This window comes from Chelonoidis abingdonii, chromosome 1 (genome assembly GCF_003597395.2).
Source record: "Chelonoidis abingdonii isolate Lonesome George chromosome 1, CheloAbing_2.0, whole genome shotgun sequence".
Lineage (NCBI taxonomy): Eukaryota > Metazoa > Chordata > Testudines > Testudinidae > Chelonoidis > Chelonoidis abingdonii.
Genome location: NC_133769.1, coordinates 96,392,342 through 96,413,784, shown reverse-complemented (window position 1 = coordinate 96,413,784; position 21,443 = coordinate 96,392,342). Strand labels below are relative to the sequence as shown.

The 21,443-nt window shown below is 45.2% G+C and overlaps 1 protein-coding gene across 4 annotated transcripts in view; it reads left to right on the top strand.

Moving 5' to 3' along the window:
- SREBF2 (sterol regulatory element binding transcription factor 2) overlaps positions 1–21,443 on the top strand; it is a 38,405-nt gene that overhangs the window by 3,412 nt on the left and 13,550 nt on the right. For 2 of the 4 annotated variants that reach the window (XM_032787119.2, XM_032787107.2), the window contains exons 2-11: positions 2,408–2,797; positions 3,931–4,112; positions 9,444–9,584; positions 10,858–11,079; positions 12,475–12,589; positions 12,790–12,971; positions 16,228–16,420; positions 17,303–17,484; positions 18,635–18,908; positions 20,497–20,666. In XM_032787119.2, the coding sequence (XP_032643010.1) occupies positions 2,408–2,797; positions 3,931–4,112; positions 9,444–9,584; positions 10,858–11,079; positions 12,475–12,589; positions 12,790–12,971; positions 16,228–16,420; positions 17,303–17,484; positions 18,635–18,908; positions 20,497–20,666 (2,051 nt within the window). Of the gene's footprint in view, positions 1–2,407; positions 2,798–3,930; positions 4,113–9,443; positions 9,591–10,857; positions 11,080–12,474; positions 12,590–12,789; positions 12,972–16,227; positions 16,421–17,302; positions 17,485–18,634; positions 18,909–20,496; positions 20,667–21,443 lie in introns of all 4 variants that reach the window. The other 2 variants (XM_032787113.2, XM_032787105.2) reach the window with 1 other exon arrangement.

Genomic DNA, 21,443 nt, shown 5'->3' with positions numbered 1-21,443 from the left:
ATGTGATTTTGATATTAAATCATAGGTGGACTCAATGTCACAACATTTTGTTGACATTTTACTGGTACTGGGTTGCGTAGAACTGTGTTCTGTAGTAACTTGTCTTGTTCCTCCTTAGTGATTCGCTCCTTTCAAACACATAAGGGCCTATATAATCTTTGCAAAATAATAGGTTCATCATTTAGTTGCTAGCTGTTGGCAGCCTTCCATATTCCTGAAATCTTATTTTCTGGCTTATGCAGTTTGTGTGGTTATTTTGCAGGTTTCCTCTCTCCTTCTTTACTTTGGCAAATAGGTTTTAGGAAGGAGAGTTGTCATCTGGCTTTGTGTTTCTTACAATTCTTTGTATTTTATTCTCCTTATTATACTTTTGCTAGCAAAGCTATATAGTTTTTGGAAAATGTGTTTGTTCCATATGCAGCCTAATGTCCTGAAATTCATCCTTTGGGGCTTTTTTGTTTTTTGACTTTTTGGTCAAATTCAGGTTAAACAACACTCGGTTACTGATAAAAGTGGGAGTTGACTTGTTGATGAAGCAATATAATTAAAAAAAAAAAAAAAAAAACTTCCTAAGATTCCAAGTCAGTAACTTCAGAATTGTGAATAAATGCTCTTTAATACAAAATAGTTGAAAATCAGCTCCGAAATAGGAACTACTGTGCCAGAACAAAACCTTGTCCAAAGTACACCTGTCTCCTGCCTCTAATAATAGCCACTGATGGATTCTTCAGAGGAAACTGAAAAGTCTTGTTGTGTAAGACCGCAGTGATAAGCATGGTGGGTATTTTATTCCTGACCCCAGCGGGTGATCAGTTTGACAGGTTATGTGGATAAATATCTTTTGTCATTTTATCCATGTTAGCACTGCTCTAGATGTTCTCCTTATTTACAAATGTTTAATTCTCTTGACATTTTCCTACGTGCTTCAATAGTATTTTGTGACAGATTCATTGGATGCTGCACAAAAATGTATGTCCTTCATTCATCTGACCAAATTTTAGTAATTTAGTTAATTTTAGTAGTCTTTTGCCCCATCTGGTAGCTGTTTCCCTCAGATAGCTGATGTGCAGATGGAAAATAAATTATGGGGCCTCTTGCAGCCAAAGTAACAGCAACTTATTCTCAATGTATAACTATGCTGAGAGGGGAAAAATAATCCATTTGGGCCTCCTAGACTTGACAGTTTTTTTTTCTTTAAAATAGATTATCCTCAGTCTTGAGGATTTATCCCTTCAATTTACTGATATGCCCATTGGGTAGAAGTGAGAGAGATTAATACGGTAAAAGGCATAGAAGATGCAAAGATGTGGGATAATATTTACTTTTCTGCCATGGAGGCTGTGAAAATGAATTAGTTAATACGTACGTGGCATTTTGGAGTGAAGTCTTATATAAATGCGGAGTATTAAGAGCTCTTCTGCTGTGTCTGTACAAACTGAGCCAACCTCTTATGAAAAACTCTTTTTTCCCCTCTCTACAGCCCTACCTAGCCACCAAGGCAGCCTTATGGGCTTGTTGCACTCCGCAGGATAAAATGGAAGGATCTCTAGGTTAGATCCTTTTAGGGAGCAGCGATGCTTTCGTTTCTAATTTCTTATTCTTTGTTTTCATTGTTAATGGATCAATGCTTGCATTAAATTAACGGTTGCTGTAGAACTCTAGCCTGGTTAGAAGGGACATGTATTGCAGGAGATCATGAGGCATGTTTGATTTTTTGTGTTTTGTTTTTTTTTAGTGGTGTTTATTTAAAAAATAATCTAAGAACTAAATGTGGGCCTTGCGTCCTCTCATCAAAGCTCTGTAGGATGATGGGTCGGCTAGGTTTTTGTCTTTTCCTTAGGTTTAAACTTTAACTTAAGCTGAATTCTTGTCTAAATTTCCCTTCTTCTGAGGAGCTTATTGAGACAGCTACCATTTATTCCCTTACGCTTCCTTGAAAGCTTGGTGGGAAAGTAACTGTTGGGTGGGGCTCTGCAATCGTTTCGTTCCTATATGACGATCTGATTGTCTCGGAAGGCAGCTGTGTTAAAATGTGGGTTTTGTAATGTCTGTGCTCTTTTTTGAAACGGCTTTATTAATTCTTATTTGCGTGGGAGTTGTGGAACAGGCTGCCATCAGACTCAGCATGGGTAGGTGCAGTTGCAGAGTCTTCTTCTGCAGCTCTTCCGCATCTCACTCCTGACTTGCAACCTCCTCCCCACCACTGTTCCAGATGTGTCCCCTTGCTGTCTGCAAATACTACTAAGTGTGTGTCATGTAGCTTCTCTCCTATTCCAGTCCTGGATCATCCTGAATCTCTGCCCCCTCCCACCCACGCTCACATAAGCTTCTGAGTCCTGACCTAATGATGGTGGAAGAATGGAACAGCATGAGGATAGCACTTACAAATTTTTCTTATTCTTTTCAGAGATGCTGCAGTTCGTCAGCAAACAGGTGGGGGAGTTTCCGGATCTGTTTTCAGAGCAGTTATGTGGCACCTTCCAGACCAGTGGTGGAGGTAGCACTGGTGGAACCTTGGACCATCCTCTGCAGAGCTCATACAGCCAGGCACAGCTGCAGTCCTTCCCATCCACGGCCGCCTCTCCCCAGCTCCAGGCTGTGCAAGTCAAAGTGCCTCAGGCAACAGCATCTGCCCCTCAGCGGTCTGCACCCCTCCTTCAGCCTCGTCCCCAGCTCCAGCCCCAGCCCCAGCTCCAACAACAGACTGTGATGATTACTCCAACTTTCAGCTCTGCTCCCCAGACCAGGTTCATTCAGCAACCGCTAATATACCAGAATGCAGCCACGAGTTTTCAAGGTAGTGCCTGGGGGCTCAGAACACTGTTTTTTGTATTGTAGTCACGAAAAAAAAGCTGCTTTTCAAAGAAAACTTCATCATGATGGCTCTAGAGGATGCTGTTTGCCCAATAATTCTAATTTATGACCTGGTCTTTGAGAAATCTCTGGTACTTCATGAAGAGCTTCAATCTAAATGAAGTGTGCTTTCACTCAGATGCAATGGGCAAGACAGGAAAACTCTAGTGCAGGGGTGTCTAGCTCTTTTCATATGATCTACTTGTGACTCATTTATACTTGCTCGCCTCAAACGTGGCCCCACAATCCTTTGCACTGGCTTCTTGTGGGGGCTTTGTAGATGGTACTTTAGAAATGGTCACAGTTGATGTTTGTAGTGCTGCTAGCTGCGGGAGCAAAGGATAAACCCAGGGCCTGAACTCTCATTCTCTCCCACATGGCAGTGTGTTTTGCCACTAGAACGTTGGGCTGTCTTCCCACTGTGACACTGCATCCAGGGCTAAAAATAAGATAAGGGACTAAGGCATGTGATACGAGGGTTCAGGTACTCAGAGTTAATGCGTTTGGTGAGTAGGGGCACTTCCCAGAAGGTTCAATTGGAAATCATCTGACCTTAGTGCCTGGGAGCCCTCGTCGTGGGCCAGGAATCCCCTGAGCTAGGTGCTGTACAAACACACAACGAAAAGCCCCTGCCCCAAGGAGCTAAACTAATACAAATAATGAGCTCTCATTGAGGTCAGTCATAGCTCTCTGTTGCTGAGGCATCGGATTCTGTTCTCATTTCGGGTGCGAAGAGCTGATGCAAGGGATAAGTCACAGGGAGTACTAATGGCAGCATTGTAGGGAAGGCCGGGCCAGAGACTCTGGTATAATTAAAAAGTTCAGCAGACAAAAGGGTGCCCAACCTCTTCCTCCCATGCTCTTGCTGTTCAGCTGCTCCCAGCTGGTCCCCAGTGCACCCCAGATTCTTTTGTACTAGGCCCAGTGCCATCAAGGGAATTTGTATGATAGTTCACAAGGTATTGATGGTGCCATGAGTTACCTACTCAGCCATTTACAATCTTCCTGGATGTCATAGCCCCCCAGACTGAGAGTGTCTCTGCTGTGCTGTCCCTCACATCTTTCTCTCCTTTTCAGTGCTTCAGCCTCAAGTTCAGAGCCTCGTGACGTCCTCCCAAGTTCAACCTGTCACCATCCAGCAGCAGGTGCAGACTGTGCAGGCTCAGAGAGTGTTCACACAGGCTGCCAATGGCACCATCCAAACACTAACTCCTGCCACAGTCCAGACAGTAGCTGCTCCTCAGGTCCAGCAAGTTCCAGTAAGTAAAAATATGGAATATGCAAAGAAGGGAGTACCTAGTGTCCTCAGCAAATGCAGTGTAGAGGGCACAATTGGCAGAACTCCCCAGGATCCATCAGCAGGGGCCGGCTCCAGGCACCAGTGAAGGACGCAGGTGCTTGGCGCAGCCAGTGGAAAGGGGCGGCATGTTTGGGTCTTCAGTGGCAATTCAGCGGCGGATTCCTCAGTCCCTCTTGGAGCGAAGGACATGTTGCTGAATTGCTGCTGAAGAATTAAGTGGCGCAGTAGAGCTGCTGCCGAAGTGCCGCTGATCGTAGCGTGTTTTTTTTTTTTTGCTTTTCCACTTTGCCAATTGGGGCAGCAAAAAAGCTGGAGCTGGCCCTATCCATCGGGGGCGATATTATAGAAGCCGGCTTAGTTGCTTGACTGATCCAGGAATGGGGTGTGGTGGATGGGGCTGGCTGAGGCTTAGTTGCTTGATTGGTGCTGGGTTTACTCGGAGATCCTGACTTGTTGGGTGTGGAAAGTGATTGTAACAAATCTTTCTACTTTCCAAAAACTCTTGCTTTATTTAACCCAGGCAAAATTGCTCCTTACTATGAACATACCACTTCGAATGTTTTGGACTTCACCCTCAGCAGGTTTGCCGATGACACTAAACTGGGAGGAGTGGTAGATTTGCTGGAGGGCAGGGATAGGATACAAAGGGACCTAAACAAGTTAGAGGACTGGGCCAAAAGAAATCTGAGGTTCAACAAGGGCAAGTGCAGAGTCCTGCACTTAGAATGGAAGAATCCTATGCACTGCTACAGACCAGGGACCAAATGGCTAGACAGCAGTTCTGCAGAAAAGGACCTAGGTGTTACAGTGGATGAGAAGCTGGATATGAGTTGACAGTGTGCCCTTGTTGCCAAGAAGGCTAACAGCATTTTGGGCTGTATAAGTAGGGGCATTGCCAGCAGATCGAGGGATGTGATCATTCCTCTCTTTGACATTGGTGAGGCCTCATCTGGAGTACTGTCTAGTTTTGGGCGCCACACTGCAAGAAGGATGTGGAAAAATTGGAAGGAGCCCAGTGGAGGGCAACAAAAATGATTAGGGGGTTTGAAGCACATGACTTATGAGGAGAGGCTGAGGGAACTGGGATTGTTTAGTCTGCAGAAGAGAATGAGGGGGGATTTGATAGCTGCTTTCAACTACCTGAAAGAGGGTTCCAAAGAGAATGGATCTAGACTGTTCTCAGTGGTACCCGATGATAGAACAAGGAGTAATGGTCTCAAGTTGCAGTGGGGGAGGTTTAGGTTGGATATTAGGGAAAACCTTTTCACTAGGAAGTAGTGAAGCACTGGAATGGTTACCTAGGGAAATTGGTGGATCTCCTTCCTTAGAGTTTCTAAGGTCAGTTTGACAAAGCCCTGGCTTTGGGGAAATTTGAAAAAATTTTTATTTGGGGATTTGGCTGCTTTGAGCAGAGGGTTGGACTAGATGCCTCCTGAGGTATTCAATCTGATATTCTATGATTCTAATGACTATCTGTCATATACAGTAGCACGATTAAATGGTAGCACTGGGCAAACTCAAAGTTTCTGTTTGACTAAGCATCAGAAGTTTGACTGATGTTATACTTATCCTGTGTGTCTAAGGGCACGTCTATACGACGCCATTTCGCGACGGTTAAAATCGACAAGCTCTGGTCGATATACGCGTTCTCGTCTGACGGTATATCGAACCCAGAGCGCGCTTACATCGATTCCGGAACCACCAAACAAAGCGGGTCCGGATTCCGACTTTGCGAGCCCGCACATCGATTCGGCGCGGTGAAGACGGGTGAGTAACTCGATTTTAGATATTCGATTTCAGCTACGCTATTCCTGTAGCTGAAATTGCGTATCTAAAATCGAATTTCACGCGTCGTGTAGATGGGGCCTAAGTTGCTTTGATCGGCCAAACCAGACTGGAAATCTCGTGCTAGCAGTCTTTATGGTAGATTTCTAATTGTTCCTACTTTAGTTAGGCTGCCAATAACCTGTGTGCTTTTTCTATTCTTGTTAGAATTTCACCAATGCAGCTATTAGAGCGTTTTCCACTGTGAACGTGTGCCATGTGGAACATCATCCAGTATTTCTCTGCTGCTTCATCTCCTATCAAATCTCTTTTGAAAATATACCCACAAGAGTAAAGGGATCTGTTTTCTCCCTTTGCTATTATGTGAAGTGCTTCACCGTAGGGTATGCACTCTGTATGAAAGAGATTACTGAGGTTAAGCAAAACAGTAACGTGTCCCTTATTGTCCCACCCAAGATCAGGAATGGTGAAGTAGCTGCAAAAATGGAAAAGAAAGGAAGAATATTTTAGGGTAAAGGGTAACGAGCCTTTACCGTTGGCTTCAGTTTGAGTGAAGTTTGGGGTAACTGATTATTTCAGCCAAATGAGGTAAAACCTGACCTTAATTTTCAGGCCATAGGTGAGAGTGATGGAATCCTAGAAATGTAGGGCTGGAAGAGACCTCATGAGGTCCTTGAGTCCAGCCCGCTGCAGGACCAAGTACATCTAGCCCATCCTGGACAGGTATCTGTACAACCTGTTCTTAAACTTCCCATGATGGGGATTCCACAGCCTCCCTTGGAAGCCTATTACAGAGCTTAATTACCCTTATAGTTAGAAAGTTTTTCTTAGTATCTGATGTAAATCTCCCTTGCTGCAGATTAAGCCCATTCCTACTTGTCCTACTTTCAGAGGACATGGAGAACAATTGACCACCATCCTCTTTATAACAGCACTTAACTTACTTGAAGGCTGTTATCAGGATCTCCTCAGTCATCTTTTCTCAAGACTAAACATGCCCAGTTTTTGAACCTTTCCTCATAGGTCAAGTTTTCTAAGCCTTATCATTTTTGTTGCTCTCCTCTGGACTTTGTCCACATCTTTCCTCAAGTATGGCATCCAGAGCTGGACGCAGTACTCAAGCTGAGACCTCACCACTGCCAAGTAGAGCAGAACAGTTACCTAATGCTATTAGACTTTTTCACAACTGCACCACATTGTTGACTCCTATTCCATTATGTGATCCATTATACCGTCCAGATCCTTATCAGATGTACTACCACCCAGTAGCTGTGCATTTGATATTTTCCTTCAATATAATAATTGCACTTGTTTTTATTGAATTTCATCTTGTTGATTTCAAAACAGTTATCTAATTTGTCAGGGTTGTTTTGAACTCTAATCCTGTATGCCAAAAGCATTTGCAACCATTTCCACCTTGGTGTCATCTGCAGATTTTAGATGTGTACTTTCTACACCATTATCCAAGTCATTAATTGAAAATACTGAATTGTATTGGACTCAGGACTGACCCCTGTGGGACCCCAGTAGGTGCACCTCTTTATTTTCCCACCAAATGGTTGATAATTACTTTCTGAGTACAGTCTTACAACCAGTTGTGTGCCCACATTAGAGTAGTTTTCCCTAGTTTGCTCATGAGAATGTAATGTTGGACTGTGTCAAATGCCTTACTAAAACAAGCCATACCATGTCTACAGTTTTCCCCTATCTCTTAGTCCAGTAACCCTGTCAAAGAAGGAAATTAGGTTGATTTGGCATGATTTGTTCTTCACAAATCCATGCTGGGTATACTTACAACCCTATTGTCCTTTAGATGCTTACACAGTGATTATTTAATAACTTGTTCTAGATCTTGCCAGGGATCAGTTAGGCTGATTGGTTTATAATTCCCCAAGACCTTTTTGTTCATCTTTTTAATGATAGGTACTATGTTTGTCCTTCTTCAGTTGACTGGGGTCTCACTCATGCTCCATGAATTCTTGGAGATGGTTGGTAACTGTTCAGAAATTGATTCAGCTAGTTCCTTAAGGACAGTAGGATGAATTTCATCAGGCCCTGCTGACTTCAACACTTCTAACTTGTCTAAATATTCTTGAGCCTGTTCTTTCTCTATTTTGGCTTGCTTTCCTCCCCCCTTGTTGTCAATATTATGTTGAGTATCTGTTCACCATTAACTTTTTAGTGAAGATTGAAGCAAAATAGACATTAAACTCCTCCGCTTTCTTGGTGTCATCACTTATTAGCTCTCCTTCCCTGTTAAGAAGAGGACCTATATTTTCCTTTCTCTTGCTCCTACTGTGTCTGAAGAACCTCTTCTTACTGCCTTTTATGTTCCTTGCTAGTGGAATTCATTTTGTGCCTTGACCATTCTGATTTTCTCTCTACATGCCTGTACTTTCTTTGTACTCTTCCTTAGCACTTTGTCCACGTTTCCAGATTTTTTAGGATTCCTCTTTGATTTTTCAGGTAATTAAAGAGCTCCTGGTGGGCCATATTGGCCTCTCACTATTCTTCCTATCTTTCCTTTGCATTGGGATAGTTTGCAGTTGTGACTTAAATATTGTCTCCTTGAAAAACTGCTGTATCATTTGAACTCCTTTGTCCCTTAGATTGTCTTCCCATGGGACCTTACCTAACAGTTCTGAGTTTGTTAAAATCTGCTTCTTTCAAGTCCATTGTTCTTGTTCTGCTGCTGTCATTCCTTCCTTTCCTTAGACTCATGAATCTCTCATTTCATGATCACTTTTCATCCAAATTACCTTCCACCTTTAGCCCCACAATCAAACCTTCCCTGTTGCCGAGAATCGAATCTAAAATGGGTGCCCCTGCTATGTCCTCCATTTTCTGAAATAAAAAGTTGTCCCTAGTAAGTTCCAGGAGCTTACTAGAGATTTTGTGTGTTGCTGTATTACTTTTAACTACCCAGACATATATTGGAAAAGACCTCTATTACTGTCAGGCTTGTGTTTTGGAGATTTCTGTTTGTTCACCACCACCATTGCATTCTCCTGACTTGGTGATCTATAATACCACCAGCAGTGCTGCGTTCAAACCAGCATTTGAATGGCTGCCAGAGGCTGTCTAGCCCTATTAAGTACTGAGTGCTCACTCCAGTTAAATAGGGTATGTTCTCAGGGGAGCCAGTTATAGGTGCAGCCACTGCAGAGGGGAGACTTAAACCTATCCTTTTAGTTTTGCATGTTAATTTCCCCATAGAAATAGCCACTGGTTTTCAAGTCATGTCTGTCTTGTTCCTTCCTTTCCCGTCTTCCAGCCTTGCGTACAGGTTGTCTCATTGTGGAGTTTGCGTTGACTTCTGACATTCGGAGAAAGTTCTGGTGGTGTGGGGTGAGGGAAATAGGGTTTCCAGACCTTGGGCTTTTGCTACTTACCAACTCTTTATGCAGTCGGATAGGTCTGTTATGTGACAGATTTGTGGGTACTGGAGATAGAGCTGTATTTCCTGATGTTCACCTGCTGTGTTCCCATATTCTGTAATCCCTAGGTCCTGGTCCAGCCTCAGATCATAAAGACAGATTCTCTTGTCTTGACAACTTTGAAGGCAGATGGTAATCCAGTTATGGCTGCAGTTCATAATCCAGCCCTGACTACGCTGACCACCCCTATTCAGACAGCGGCGCTGCAGGTACCGGTATGAACCTTTCCTCTAAGTTGTTGCCTCTCTTTCGTTAAGTGTTTTGGTGTTCTCCATGAGTGACAATGGGAGGGAGTTGGAGTGCTGCCCTGGTCATGCCCGAGATGAGGAATAGCCTCTCTCTTCCACCAAGGCTACATACGTAGTTTGTGCACTTTTGGTATTGTCTGCTGACCAGAGAGCAAAGACCAAGGGTAGACTCCTGTTTACCTTTTTGCTGCATTAGCCAGAGAGGAACGTGACCTGATAATCCACTGCCATTTTAAAGCTAATTGGAACAGGAGAACACTCATAATTACAAGGTAGCAAACTTAAAATAGCTCAAAGAAACCTTAATGCATACTCTCTGAAACTTGCTACTACTAGATATTATTGAGGAAGATGGCATGGTAAATTTAAAAAACACATGTCTATATAAACAGCATCCTCAGTGACACTTAACTGTAATAGTGATTACGGGAACTGTCAGGCATGCTTCATGGCATAAACAGATCACTGACTCTCAAAGAAAATCTCCTGGAAAGGTTCTAGTATTGCATAGACTGGTTCATGATGAGAGGGTTTCTTTTTCTCCCAAAGCATCCACAGTTGGAGACAAATTTACAAGCCTAGATTAACCATTGGCTTATTCTGGCATGGTAGCTAGGCTTATTGGGTAGCTGTGAGCAAACTGTAAATAGAATTGTCAAAATATTGGCTCCCTTTTAAAAAAGGAGTTGCTATCCTAGCTTGCAAAGACCATCTGGCCAAGCAGCACAAAGATTTGAAGAGGTAGTAGAATAGAAGCCTTGGGCAATACTTGTTAGCTGGTGGAATTATGCATTTTTTTCACTTTCCCATAAACGGATTCTCAAAGAGCTTTCTTTCTCATTGTATAAAGGTAGCTTTGGAGATCCATTGGTTAGTACAAAGGATTTTGGGAGCGAGCAGGATCCTGGGTTTGTTTTTCACATGTTCAAATGAGTGACTCAACACTGGTGAAAAGTCTTAGGTCAGCAGTCCTGGAGAATGAAGTACTTTCGCTCCATATAGATGTTGACATTGGCTGATGGCATTGCTCTACTAATGTCTTATCCTTGACTTGGGGTGTGTATTGAGGTGAGGGGGTGTGTATTGAGTGAGGAGGTGTATTTCCTTGGTCTCTGTAACCCTTTTATTTCCTAATTCCACACTTCATTTTTCAGACTCCTTTTTCTCATGTGGCATACATATCGTGTGTAACTTGGCTGTTACTAGTAATGCTGTGTGTTCTCTGCCTTTTTAGACCTTGGTTGGCAGCAATGGGACCATTTTGACCACGATGCCCATGGTGATGGGACAGGAAAAGATGCCCATCAAACAGGTGCCTGGTGGGGTCAAGCAGCTGGAACCGCCAAAAGAAGGAGAGAGGAGGACGACCCATAATATCATTGAGAAGCGTTATCGGTCATCTATAAATGACAAGATCATTGAGCTGAAGGACTTGGTCATGGGAACAGATGCTAAGGTAAAGAGATGAAAGCTGCTGTCATTAAGCTTGTGTGGTCTGCAGCCTTCTCACCTCCAGATATATTAGATAAGAAGAATCCTGCCTGACTGCTTCCTTGGTGAGACCTTAGCTGGTGCAAGCTATTAGTAGTAGTCTTTAATAATTATTATTTAATTGGGATGGTAGACTGCCAAGGAAAACACATGAATAAGAATACTTCTGGCTCAGTGTTCCACGGTGATGCTAGAGGCAGTGTTGCTGGAGACTGAGGTAACAACACGTGACCTAACCTGTCTTGGTGGTTAAAGATCCTCTGGGCCTTTTGTAAGAGTTATGTTAAATAACTCTCTGGTCAAATTCCAACCTGGTTAACTAGTGTTACACCGTTCCCTAGTAGTTTCAATAGGGTATTCTTTGCTTCCTTTCTTAACTGTACTGTGCTGTTAAGCAGCTGCCTGGAAGTGGCTGTAGTTCCATGATAGGTAAATGAATCCTATAAACTGTCTCAAAAGAGCTTTGGAATGAAAGTTGTAGAAATATAAAACTATTTTTACACGGAACTGGGCAATTTGATTCCTTGTTGCTTTAGTTTGTGAGAACTACTATTGGTTCGGATGCTGAAAGTGTGCTGTGAAAGGCTTTGCAACTGTAACAAGACCTGAGTTCAGGGTTGTGCCCTTTCATTCATGCTATTTGCTGACATCACTGTTGCAAATCAGGGAGCTGCAATTCTTAACATTGCTTCTGGTGTTAGTGAGGTCATCAGCTGTTGCCTGGGGAAATGGGAAACTTGATTTTTGAAAAACCAGGCGATACACAGTGCTTCCATAGCTCTTTGTGTCCGAGCAGCTACATGTTCTTTACAAGGTAAACCTAGCAGCATCCCCTAGGAGGCAAATGTTTTCACTCTACAAATGAAGGTATGTTAGGAAATCTGAGGCACGAAGAAGTTACGAGACTGGCTCAGGATCTCTTAGTGAGCCAGTGGAAGAGTGAGAAATGGTTGTCGTGTTAACCCCTAAAAGCATGTTCCTCCTGAAAAGAGCCCCTTTTACTTATTAGCTGTTCACTTGTCTTTTCTGGTAAGGCTAGACCTGAATTCTGTTACTCTGGTTGGGGTTCTTAAACTGTTTGTTTGTAATGTTTGTTTCCAATAAATATTCACCCCTGTGGTTCCCAGACACAGTAACTCACCCTCTAGTTAGCAAGCCACTCTGCACTTTTCAAAGTGTTAATCTTTCCTGACCTCAGCGCTGACACTTTCAGTGGCTGTGTTGGTGCTACTGGATGGTCATTTTCCCACCCTCTCTGTATATCACATGGTGAAGAGGGTGGCACTGCTTAGGGTGGATGGGCATCTGGTTATGTGATTGCCCTTATAAACTGCTTTCCATATGTATTGCTTCCGTGCAGATGCACAAATCTGGAGTACTGAGGAAGGCTATTGATTACATTAAATACCTACAGCAGGTCAACCATAAGCTGAGACAGGAGAACATGGTTCTGAAGCTGGCTAATCAGAAAAACAGTAAGTTATCAGAGCCAGGTAGGTGTGGGTCAGGAAGCAGGAGCATATGCTTCGTCCTGCCCATTTGTGCCAGTGGTGAAAGATTGCATGTGAAATCACATCCGTGTTGGCCCATATCTCTGTGGCCAGCTGAGCAGAGTGGGCAGGGAACAGGGCATGGTCGAGAGGTGTATAGTAAATGGAATCTCTGGTCTTTGCAGAGCTGCTGAAGGGCATTGACCTAAGCAGTCTCGTGGACAACGATGTGGACCTGAAGATGGATGACTTCAACCAAAACATTCTCTTGATGTCTCCCCCAGCCTCTGACTCAGGGTCCCAGGAGGGCTTCTCCCCCTATTCCATTGACTCTGAGCCGGGAAGCCCGCTCCTGGATGATGCAAAGGTAATCATAGTTAAAAGGAGAGCAAGGTGGGTAGTCTCTCCAGGAGTACGTCATGGCCAGGACTTTAGATCCTTGTGAGTCTTAACAGTGCCAACTGCTTGTCGTTCAGGCGCAGTGCTGACAGAGCTCTGAAGGGTAGGGCTGCAGGGAACAGAGAGGTTCTGTAGGGCAAGGAATGGTGTGGGAGGAAAAGCAGATACTCTCCCTGGATGGGACATGACTCTCACCTAAAAGGGCTCTACTTCAGGGGGAGCGCCAAGTGTTTGCTCTTGTTTGTTTGTATTGCAATGGTGCATACAGGCTCCAACCAAGCCAGGCTGCGTCATGCTAAGCTCTGTACAGATATATATGTAGTAAAAGACCCTGCCTCAAAGAGTTTTAGTCTTGAAGACAAGAGGCATGGCATGGATGAAATAGGAGATAAAGGAAGGGAGGATGGGTTAATAGTAGTAGCATGTATTTACACAAACTAGTCGTGTGCCTGATTTCTACAGGCAATAAGCCCATGAGTAGTTGCAATATTAACTCACCACCTGCCTAGTTATTATCAGATACAGGGACAGGCATCACAGTCAAGGTGGTCAAGGTGGCTACTTGTGGTTTTGATGGAAGCTTAGTGCTGGCCTAAAATAAGAATCCAAGAAACTGAAATGATGGGGGCCAGAGTGAAGGTTAGTCACTGTGCTGCTCCAGGCCCCTCTTACTGAGCCAGGAAAGACTGCCCCAGAGTTCTTGGTGGCATTAGTCAAATATTTCAGAAAGTTGAAAAAGCTACTAGGGGGGAAGCTGTTCTAGACTTGATTTTAACAAATAGGGAGGAACTCGTTGAGAATTTGAAAGTAGAAGGAAGCTTGGGTGAAAGTGATCAGAAACTATAGGGGTTGCAATCTAAGGAAGGGAGTAGCAAATAGAGACAATGGATTCAGGAGGCCGATTTTGGAACGCTCAGCCAGACTGATAGATAAAGGTCCGTGGGAATCACGACTGAGGAAAAACAGCTGAGGACGAGAGGAGTCCTAAAGGGACACTATTGAAGAGCCCAAAGGCAAGCATTCGATGGGTAAGGAAGATGAAAATGTGGCAAAGACCACCTTTGGTTAACCAAGATCTTGCATGATCTAAAGAATAAAGGAGTTCATATAAAAATGGAACTAGGCTCAGATTACAAAGGCAATGAATATAGGCAAATAACCACCGGATGCAGGGCAAGATTAGAAGCGAAAGGCACAAAATGAGCTCAAACTAGCTATGGGAAAAAGGGACACAAGAAGGCTTTTATCAATACATGAGAACCAAGAAGGAAGGAACGGGATTAGCCATCTGTCAGTGAGGAGGGAAAAACAGAACAGGGAAACTTGGCAAATGGCAGGAGGCTTAATGGATTCTTTGTCGGTCTTCACTGCGAAGTCTGAAGTGAATGCTAACATAGTGTGTCCAGATGGAATGGGGGTAGGTTTAGAAGATACAGAAAGAGAGGCAAGTAGAATACACTTAGAAAAGTTGTATACTTGCAAGCACAAGAGGCTGAGAAAATTGCATCCTAGAATATTCTCAAGGAGTTATATAGAAGGAGGTATCTGAGCCTCAAGCTATTTTCTTGGAAGTCACTCGGAATGGGAGAGATATAAAGAAGAGATGGAAAAGGGCAATATAGTGCCCATCTAATAAAAAGGGAAATAAATAACAGAATACAGACCAGTTAGTTTAAACTCTGTGGCAGGAGATAAGGAGAAGTACTAAGAAATCATCTGCAAACTGGAAGGTGGTACGGTGATAGGGCTACAGCAGGATGTGTAAAGCAAATCCGTTCAAACAATGATAGCTTGCCCTTTGATACGGATAAGGACACCATATGGATCAAGCGGAAAGCGAGAGACTGAACATGTGGTATACTATGGACTGTTGAGGTAGGCATTTGACTAACGGGACACTCAAACCACACACCACGCCAATCGAGACAGATTCCAGTGTCAAGTAACTAAGTACGATACAATTCTTAAAGTCATAGGATCGAGGCCCTACGGAAAAAAGAGCGGGCGCAACCTGGGAGCTAACCAGGAGACAGTACGCCCCCAGCAGCGGGAGGATACCTCACACCTGGACGACACCCAGCTTCCATAGTCAACGCAGGGAATACGGGTTCTAACCAGGAGTGGGTGTCACACAGGGGTCGTTTGCACAGCTCTGTATCAATATCTGGAAAACGATTAGATGTTGGCAAATAGAACAGTATCTTATTAAGGTTGGGTGAACGATAACCAAACGTGTGGAGGTGCAACTGCTTTGGCGTGACAGGCAAAAGATCTGGACAAATTGAGAAAATGTCTGAGAGTCAAACCGTGAGAAGTCAATAAGACAAGGCAAAGTACACTGTTAGGAGGAACAGATCAGTTCACACATCACAGACCGGAGGAAGCAGAACCGTCTAGGAAGGAGGACTGGCAGAAAGCAGATCCTGAGTAGTAGTGGACCACAAACGCTAAATATGAGTCACAGTGTTTATACTGTACTTCAAAATAAAACGAAACATATTCTGAGATGGCATAACTAGGTTGTATTGGTATACAGCACCACGAGAAGTTCATACCTCTTCGCTCTAGCACATGTGCTGGTTAGGGCCAACGAGCATAAGTGTCCAGTTAATGGAGCACTGCGATGTAAAATGGAGGGGAAAATTGGAGAGGGTCCAGTAAGAAGAGCAACAAGCAATGAGTAAAGGATCCGTAGAAACATGACTATGAAAGATAGGCTTGTAAAGGAATGAGGGTTTATTAGTTTGGAAAAGAGAAGACTAGAGGGGACATGATAGCAATTTCAGGGTTCTAAAAGGGTGTCATAGAGGAGGGGGAGAAAACATTGTTCACCTTATCTTATGATAGAACAAGAGAGCATGGGCCTTAAACTGCAGCAGGGAGATTTAGGTTGGACATTAGGAAAAGTTCCTAACTGTCAGGGTGGTTGACCGGAATAATTGCCTAGGGAGGTTTCGTGGACTCCATGGTCTGGAGATATTTAAGAGTAGGTTAGATAAATGTCTATCAGGGATGGTCTAGACAGTATTTGGTCCTGCCATGAGGGCAGGGGACTGGACTCGATGACCTCTTGAGGTCCCTTCTAGTCCTAGAGTCTATGAATCTATGTTGAAACTCATGCTCTCCCCATCATGCGTATGTGCATACACACCCAGTTGCTGTTTTACAGTGTGTTAAAAGTTGTCTCTTCCCGCTCTTCCTCTCCATCCCTGCCCTTTGTGAAGGTTAAAGCCGAACCCGACTCTCCCCCTGTGGCCCTTGGCATGGTGGATCGCTCTCGAATACTTCTGTGTGCTCTCACATTCCTCTGCCTCTCCTTCAACCCTCTGACATCCCTCCTGGAGGGCCGAGGGATGCCCGAGTCAAACAGCGCTGCACACCATGGCTCTGGAAGGAATGTGCTGGCCATCGAGTCAGGTAACCTTTTAAAAACAGACTTTCGGAGTGCATCCAGCCTCCTTTGTTTACAAAGTATTGTAGTAGTGAGCTAGAACCACGGCAGAGGGGAAGGTCAGATACCTGAATAGACTAGTGAGATGCTTTGGCATGATTAGTACTTACAAGAGGAAAACTAGGGGTGGTAAAATCAAATCCAGTGGGCTACCAGAAGGTAGCTATACATAGCCCATCACCACAAGCTAACCTGGTTGGACAGATGCTGTGGAGCTTTAAACTAGGTCACTTTTTTCTATTTCCGTAAGGGTGAACTTTCTAATGAAGTTCAAAGAGCTGTTTCTCTGGTCATTTTTCATAATTTACAAATCAAGTCATTTGTGAAAATCACTGCAGAAATCATGGCTCCTGCCACAATGTTAACTTGGCCGTGCTTCCCAGACTGTGTGGTTTATGGGGTGTGTTAAACAGCCTGCACAGATGTGTTAAATTACACTTTTAACAAGGACCAGGAAGTCTATAGTGACCTCTGCAGTTTCCTGACTTGTAACTATGCAGCCTTCATGCTGCACTAGCTTACCTTTGTGCATTTAATTAATATCTTACTGTGTCCCTTCCAGGCATCAAGCATCTTGGGATGCCCAGTTCTTCACTAGAGCCACTTGCGCTGATCTCCCCTCAAGGGAAAGTTTAGCGTTTTTTAATTTAATTTTGTGAAATGAGATTATTTTAAGGTTGCAAGCTTCTACATCAGTGTTCAGATGTCAAGAAATCAATAACTACAGTCAGTTGAAGAAAATCAAAGCTTTCCAAGATTCAGGACATGTTAAATGGGGTCACAGTGACATGTTGCCTGCTGAGCTTGTGCTATCCAGGCTGACTTTTCTGTATTTCTCTTTCTGCCAGGTGCTGGCGGCTGGTTTGGCTGGATGATGCCCACTTTGCTGCTGTGGCTGATGAATGGTGTAATTGTCCTGAGCGTGTGTATAAAGCTCCTTGTTCATGGGGAGCCAGTGACCCGGCTGCACTCCCGCTCATCTGTAATGTTTTGGCGGCATCGCAAGCAGGCTGACCTGGATTTGGCAAGGGTAAAGCAACCCCTCACTATGCAGAGCAAATCCTGCCCTTCCTCCAGTGAATCCTTTGGTGGTCCCTATGGTTGGCACTTGGGAGAATGCCAGCATTTCTAGGGTTAACCTTCCTGGGCAGTGTGAAGTGGAAAACATGGAGAGAATTGGTGCCAGGTAAAGGACACCAGTCTACACAAGACATCAAACAACTAAACGTACGGCACAGACAGCAGCGCTGTGAGCCTCTCATCTACAGCCCGGGCATCGTGCCTCACACCTGCCTTGCAGGGCAGCCTCTCTGGGGGAGAGGGGAGTTCAGTCTTCATTCACACTCAGTGCTAGGCAGCAATGACATTCCTCAGCGCGCAGAGCTGCTCAGGATGCCGCTCCTGGGCTGAGGAGGCTGTGGGAGAGCTCAGAGGGAATCTCAGAACCATAAGCAGGCAGGCAGAGCGGGCTGCTTTGGGGGAGAGTGCTGTGCTGAGCAGAGCTGGGGGCTGACGTGGGGGAGGGGTATCCCCCACCCCCTTCCTCAGGGTAGGTCGGTCAACCTGCTCTCTCCATGGCCCCAGACACACCACTCTTCTCTCCCTCCCACCACACACACCAGTTGAAAAAGAGGCTGATAATCTACTAGGATCTCCCTGGAATAATGGGATTGGGAAACCTGCATCATGTGATGCTGTATCTGACCCATGATGCATTGTAAACCCTTCCCAAAGCACCCTGTGGCTAGTTGCACAGTGGGATAGCTACCCATAGTGCACTGCTCTGTCTCAATGCAAGAGTTGCTAGCATGGATGCACTCTGCCGACATAGGAGCTAGTGCGGACATGCAACAGCGATTTTAATTAAAGCAGCATAACTTTTGCCGACAAAACTTAGTAGTGTAGACAAGTCCCTACACTGGCACTCAGCTGAGAGGTGTCAGATTGTTTGGGCCATGGAGACTTAACTCTCCTGGTTCCTGGAGGTGGGGTTCCAGGGCTTGGAAGGGGAATAGGGTGTAAATGGGTGTGGAGGTGCATGGATGTAGCTTGCGCTGCCTCTGCTCAGACTGTACGTGTTCTGAGGGTAAATAGAGCCCTGTGGTCTCAAGGGCTATCTATGCAGCCCCATTCAGCAGCTTAAATGGTCTTTGTTTAACCATTCACCATTGCGTTTGCAGGGGGATTTTGCAGCTGCTGCATCAAATCTGCAGATCTGCCTGTCAGTTCTGGGCCGAGCGCTGCCTGCGTCCCGCTTGGACTTGGCCTGCAGCTTGTCCTGGAACGTTATCCGCTACAGTCTGCAGAAGCTGGGGCTGGTTCGCTGGCTACTGAAGAGGACTTCACGGCGACAGCGAGCAAGAGAGGCTGCTGCCGGTTTTGAGGATGAGGCCAAGACCAGTGCTCGGGATGCAGCTCTGGCATATCACAAGCTCCATCAGCTCCACATCACAGGTAAGGGCAGAGGTTGCAACAGAACTGTCTTCCCCTGACAGAATGAGGATGCTTGTAGCTGCCCTTTTCATTGGGTCCTTGGCAGGGCTCCTTGTCCTGCTCTCCCCAAATCTGGTACTAGCTCAAGGGGCAAGTTACACACAGACTGACTTGAAATGTCACAAAGGAACAGCACCATTCAGAAAAACGTCTCAGTAAGCGTCACCTGTTCTGGGGCAATAGTATCACCTCTGGGGTGCTGTGATCTGTAAGGCACCTCCAGGGTTTTAGTTGGCATGATTGAACACTGTTGTAAGGTCCTGTCCGCACCACAAAATGGAAGTGTGTCGAGCTGAGTTGGGGGTTAACCATGTTAGTAACCTGATTGCCTTCCTCAGTTGTAATTGTACCGTGGATGGGTTCCAGAATTCCCCGTGGCACATTTTGCAAGAATAAGCTGTTAGTAGGTGCCCTGGGCAAATTCCAGATTGGTTATGCCACCCTAAAATTCATGTTTGGTTTTTTTAAATAAAACCTGGGGTTTCTCTGACTCTCCTCCCCTGAACTGCTGGGTGGCAGTGCTGTATGCTGTTACACAGCTGATGCAGTCCACCTGGTAGGCTTCTGTGGTAAGTGATCCATGTGCAATTGGCTTGAAAAAGAGGCTTTCCCAGGTGGCTGCCAATAACTGCTATAGAATCTAAGCTTTCATTGAAATGATAAACATTGTTTCTAGCCCTTCCAGTTGTGAACAGCAGGGACTGATGCTGTGCCGTCTGCAGAAAAACAGCTTGGGAGTCTTTGCTGCTCTCAGCTTTCCCATGCAGCAGCAGATTGAGAAGGGACCTGAATCTCGTCAGTGTTCACTGCTGTTAGTGGGGTTCCTGAGGGTCAAATTCACTCATGTCACTTAAGCAGGGGAAGTGGAAGCAGGTGCCGAGCTAATCACGGGAAGACCCTATAATCAGAGATGGAGGGAGGAGTAGATTAACAGAGACCACCACCAACACACTCAGGCTTGTGTACACCTCTGAAGCTCTGCTTACATGTATGTACACACACACACACACTGACAAGCTTTTGGGGATTGTTATGTGGTGAGTGGAGCTTTCACCACTTCATTTTGGTAGAATGATTCAGTCTAACAAACCACTGACACATCCTGATGTGTAGCCTAAGCTGCCCTTTGCCAACTTTATCCCATTAACGCTAATTAAGCCAGCTTGGATCACCCTGAGCAATTCTCCACCCTTCAGTTCTGGGCCCCAAAGGAAGCTGGCTATTCCAGTGATGATGTGTGCAGCAGCACAAGACTCCATCTCATTCCTTCCATGGCTGTTTAGCTCTTGGAGAGTTGGGGTGGGGAAGCAGGGAAAGCACAGAGCTGTGGCTGCAGCTCACAGAGTCCAGGGAGAGAAGTTCAGGTGCAGCTGCACTGTACACAGAGCACTGAGTCATGATGCGTATGACACGATTTCTGCCAAAATGGTCCAGTCTGTGTAGGATGCAGGCTGTGAGATGCACAGTAATTGTATTAGTTGCACTAGGATCTGTTTTACATGGTGACTATATAGGAGAGGTGAATTCTTCTCCTTTCTCCCTGGCACAGGTAAACTTCCATCCAGCTCAGCCTACTCAGGTTTGCACATGGCCCTGTGCGCTGTGAATCTGGCTGAATGCGCAGAGGAGAAGATCCCACCCAGCATGATGGCAGAGATCCACCTGACTGCTGCTGTTGGCCTGAAAACCCGCTGCGGAGGCAAGCTGGGCTTCCTGGCGGTGAGTGAGTCCCACTGTTCTCCCCTGAGTGCCTCCCAGCAGAGCTCTGAGCTGGGAAGGCCTGTGTATCTCCAGTCAGTCACTCTTTAGCCAAAGGGTGCATAGTTAGGTCTTAGTGGTTGTGACGCTTCGGGGTTCAACCCAGACTAGTGAGGGGTTGTCACCACCTGCCCTGTCTCTGGGTGCTTTCAGTGCTATGCTGCCATGGCTCATGACACAACAGCCAGCCTACAAGCATGCAGGTCACATATCCTGTCTTTTATCACCCGGTTACTTTTTTCAGAGTGACCCCAACACCCTTCCAGTCCTGAATTTCCCCAAAACCATCTCCCTGTGACAATCTGCTGGGGTTCCCAGAACTGAGAGTTACTATGTACCCCCTCTCAGCCTCAGCAAGTGAGAGCTTTGCTATAGCTAAGTTGTGTGACAGCTCCCTGATGCACCAGCTTGTCTGCCTTGCCAGCAAACTCTTCGGGACTCTGCCAGTCCAAAGCTTACCTTGCAGGTAACAGTGAACCCCAGCTCCTGAGTTCCCCAGAGACATCTCCCCCTTTACTGAATGCTCTCAGAAGCTTCAGTTCCTTGCTCCTTTAGCAAGACAATACACTGCAGCTCATTAATTTAACGGGGGTTTGACAAACACTCTTATTTCAATCAGTGCACTGAAAAGGGTTATAGTAAAAGTAAATCAAAGTTTGTTTTACTGAAAGGACACAAGTTTAAGTGTTAGCAAGTATATGGCACAAAGAGAGAGGGTTACAAGCAAACAAAAGTAAA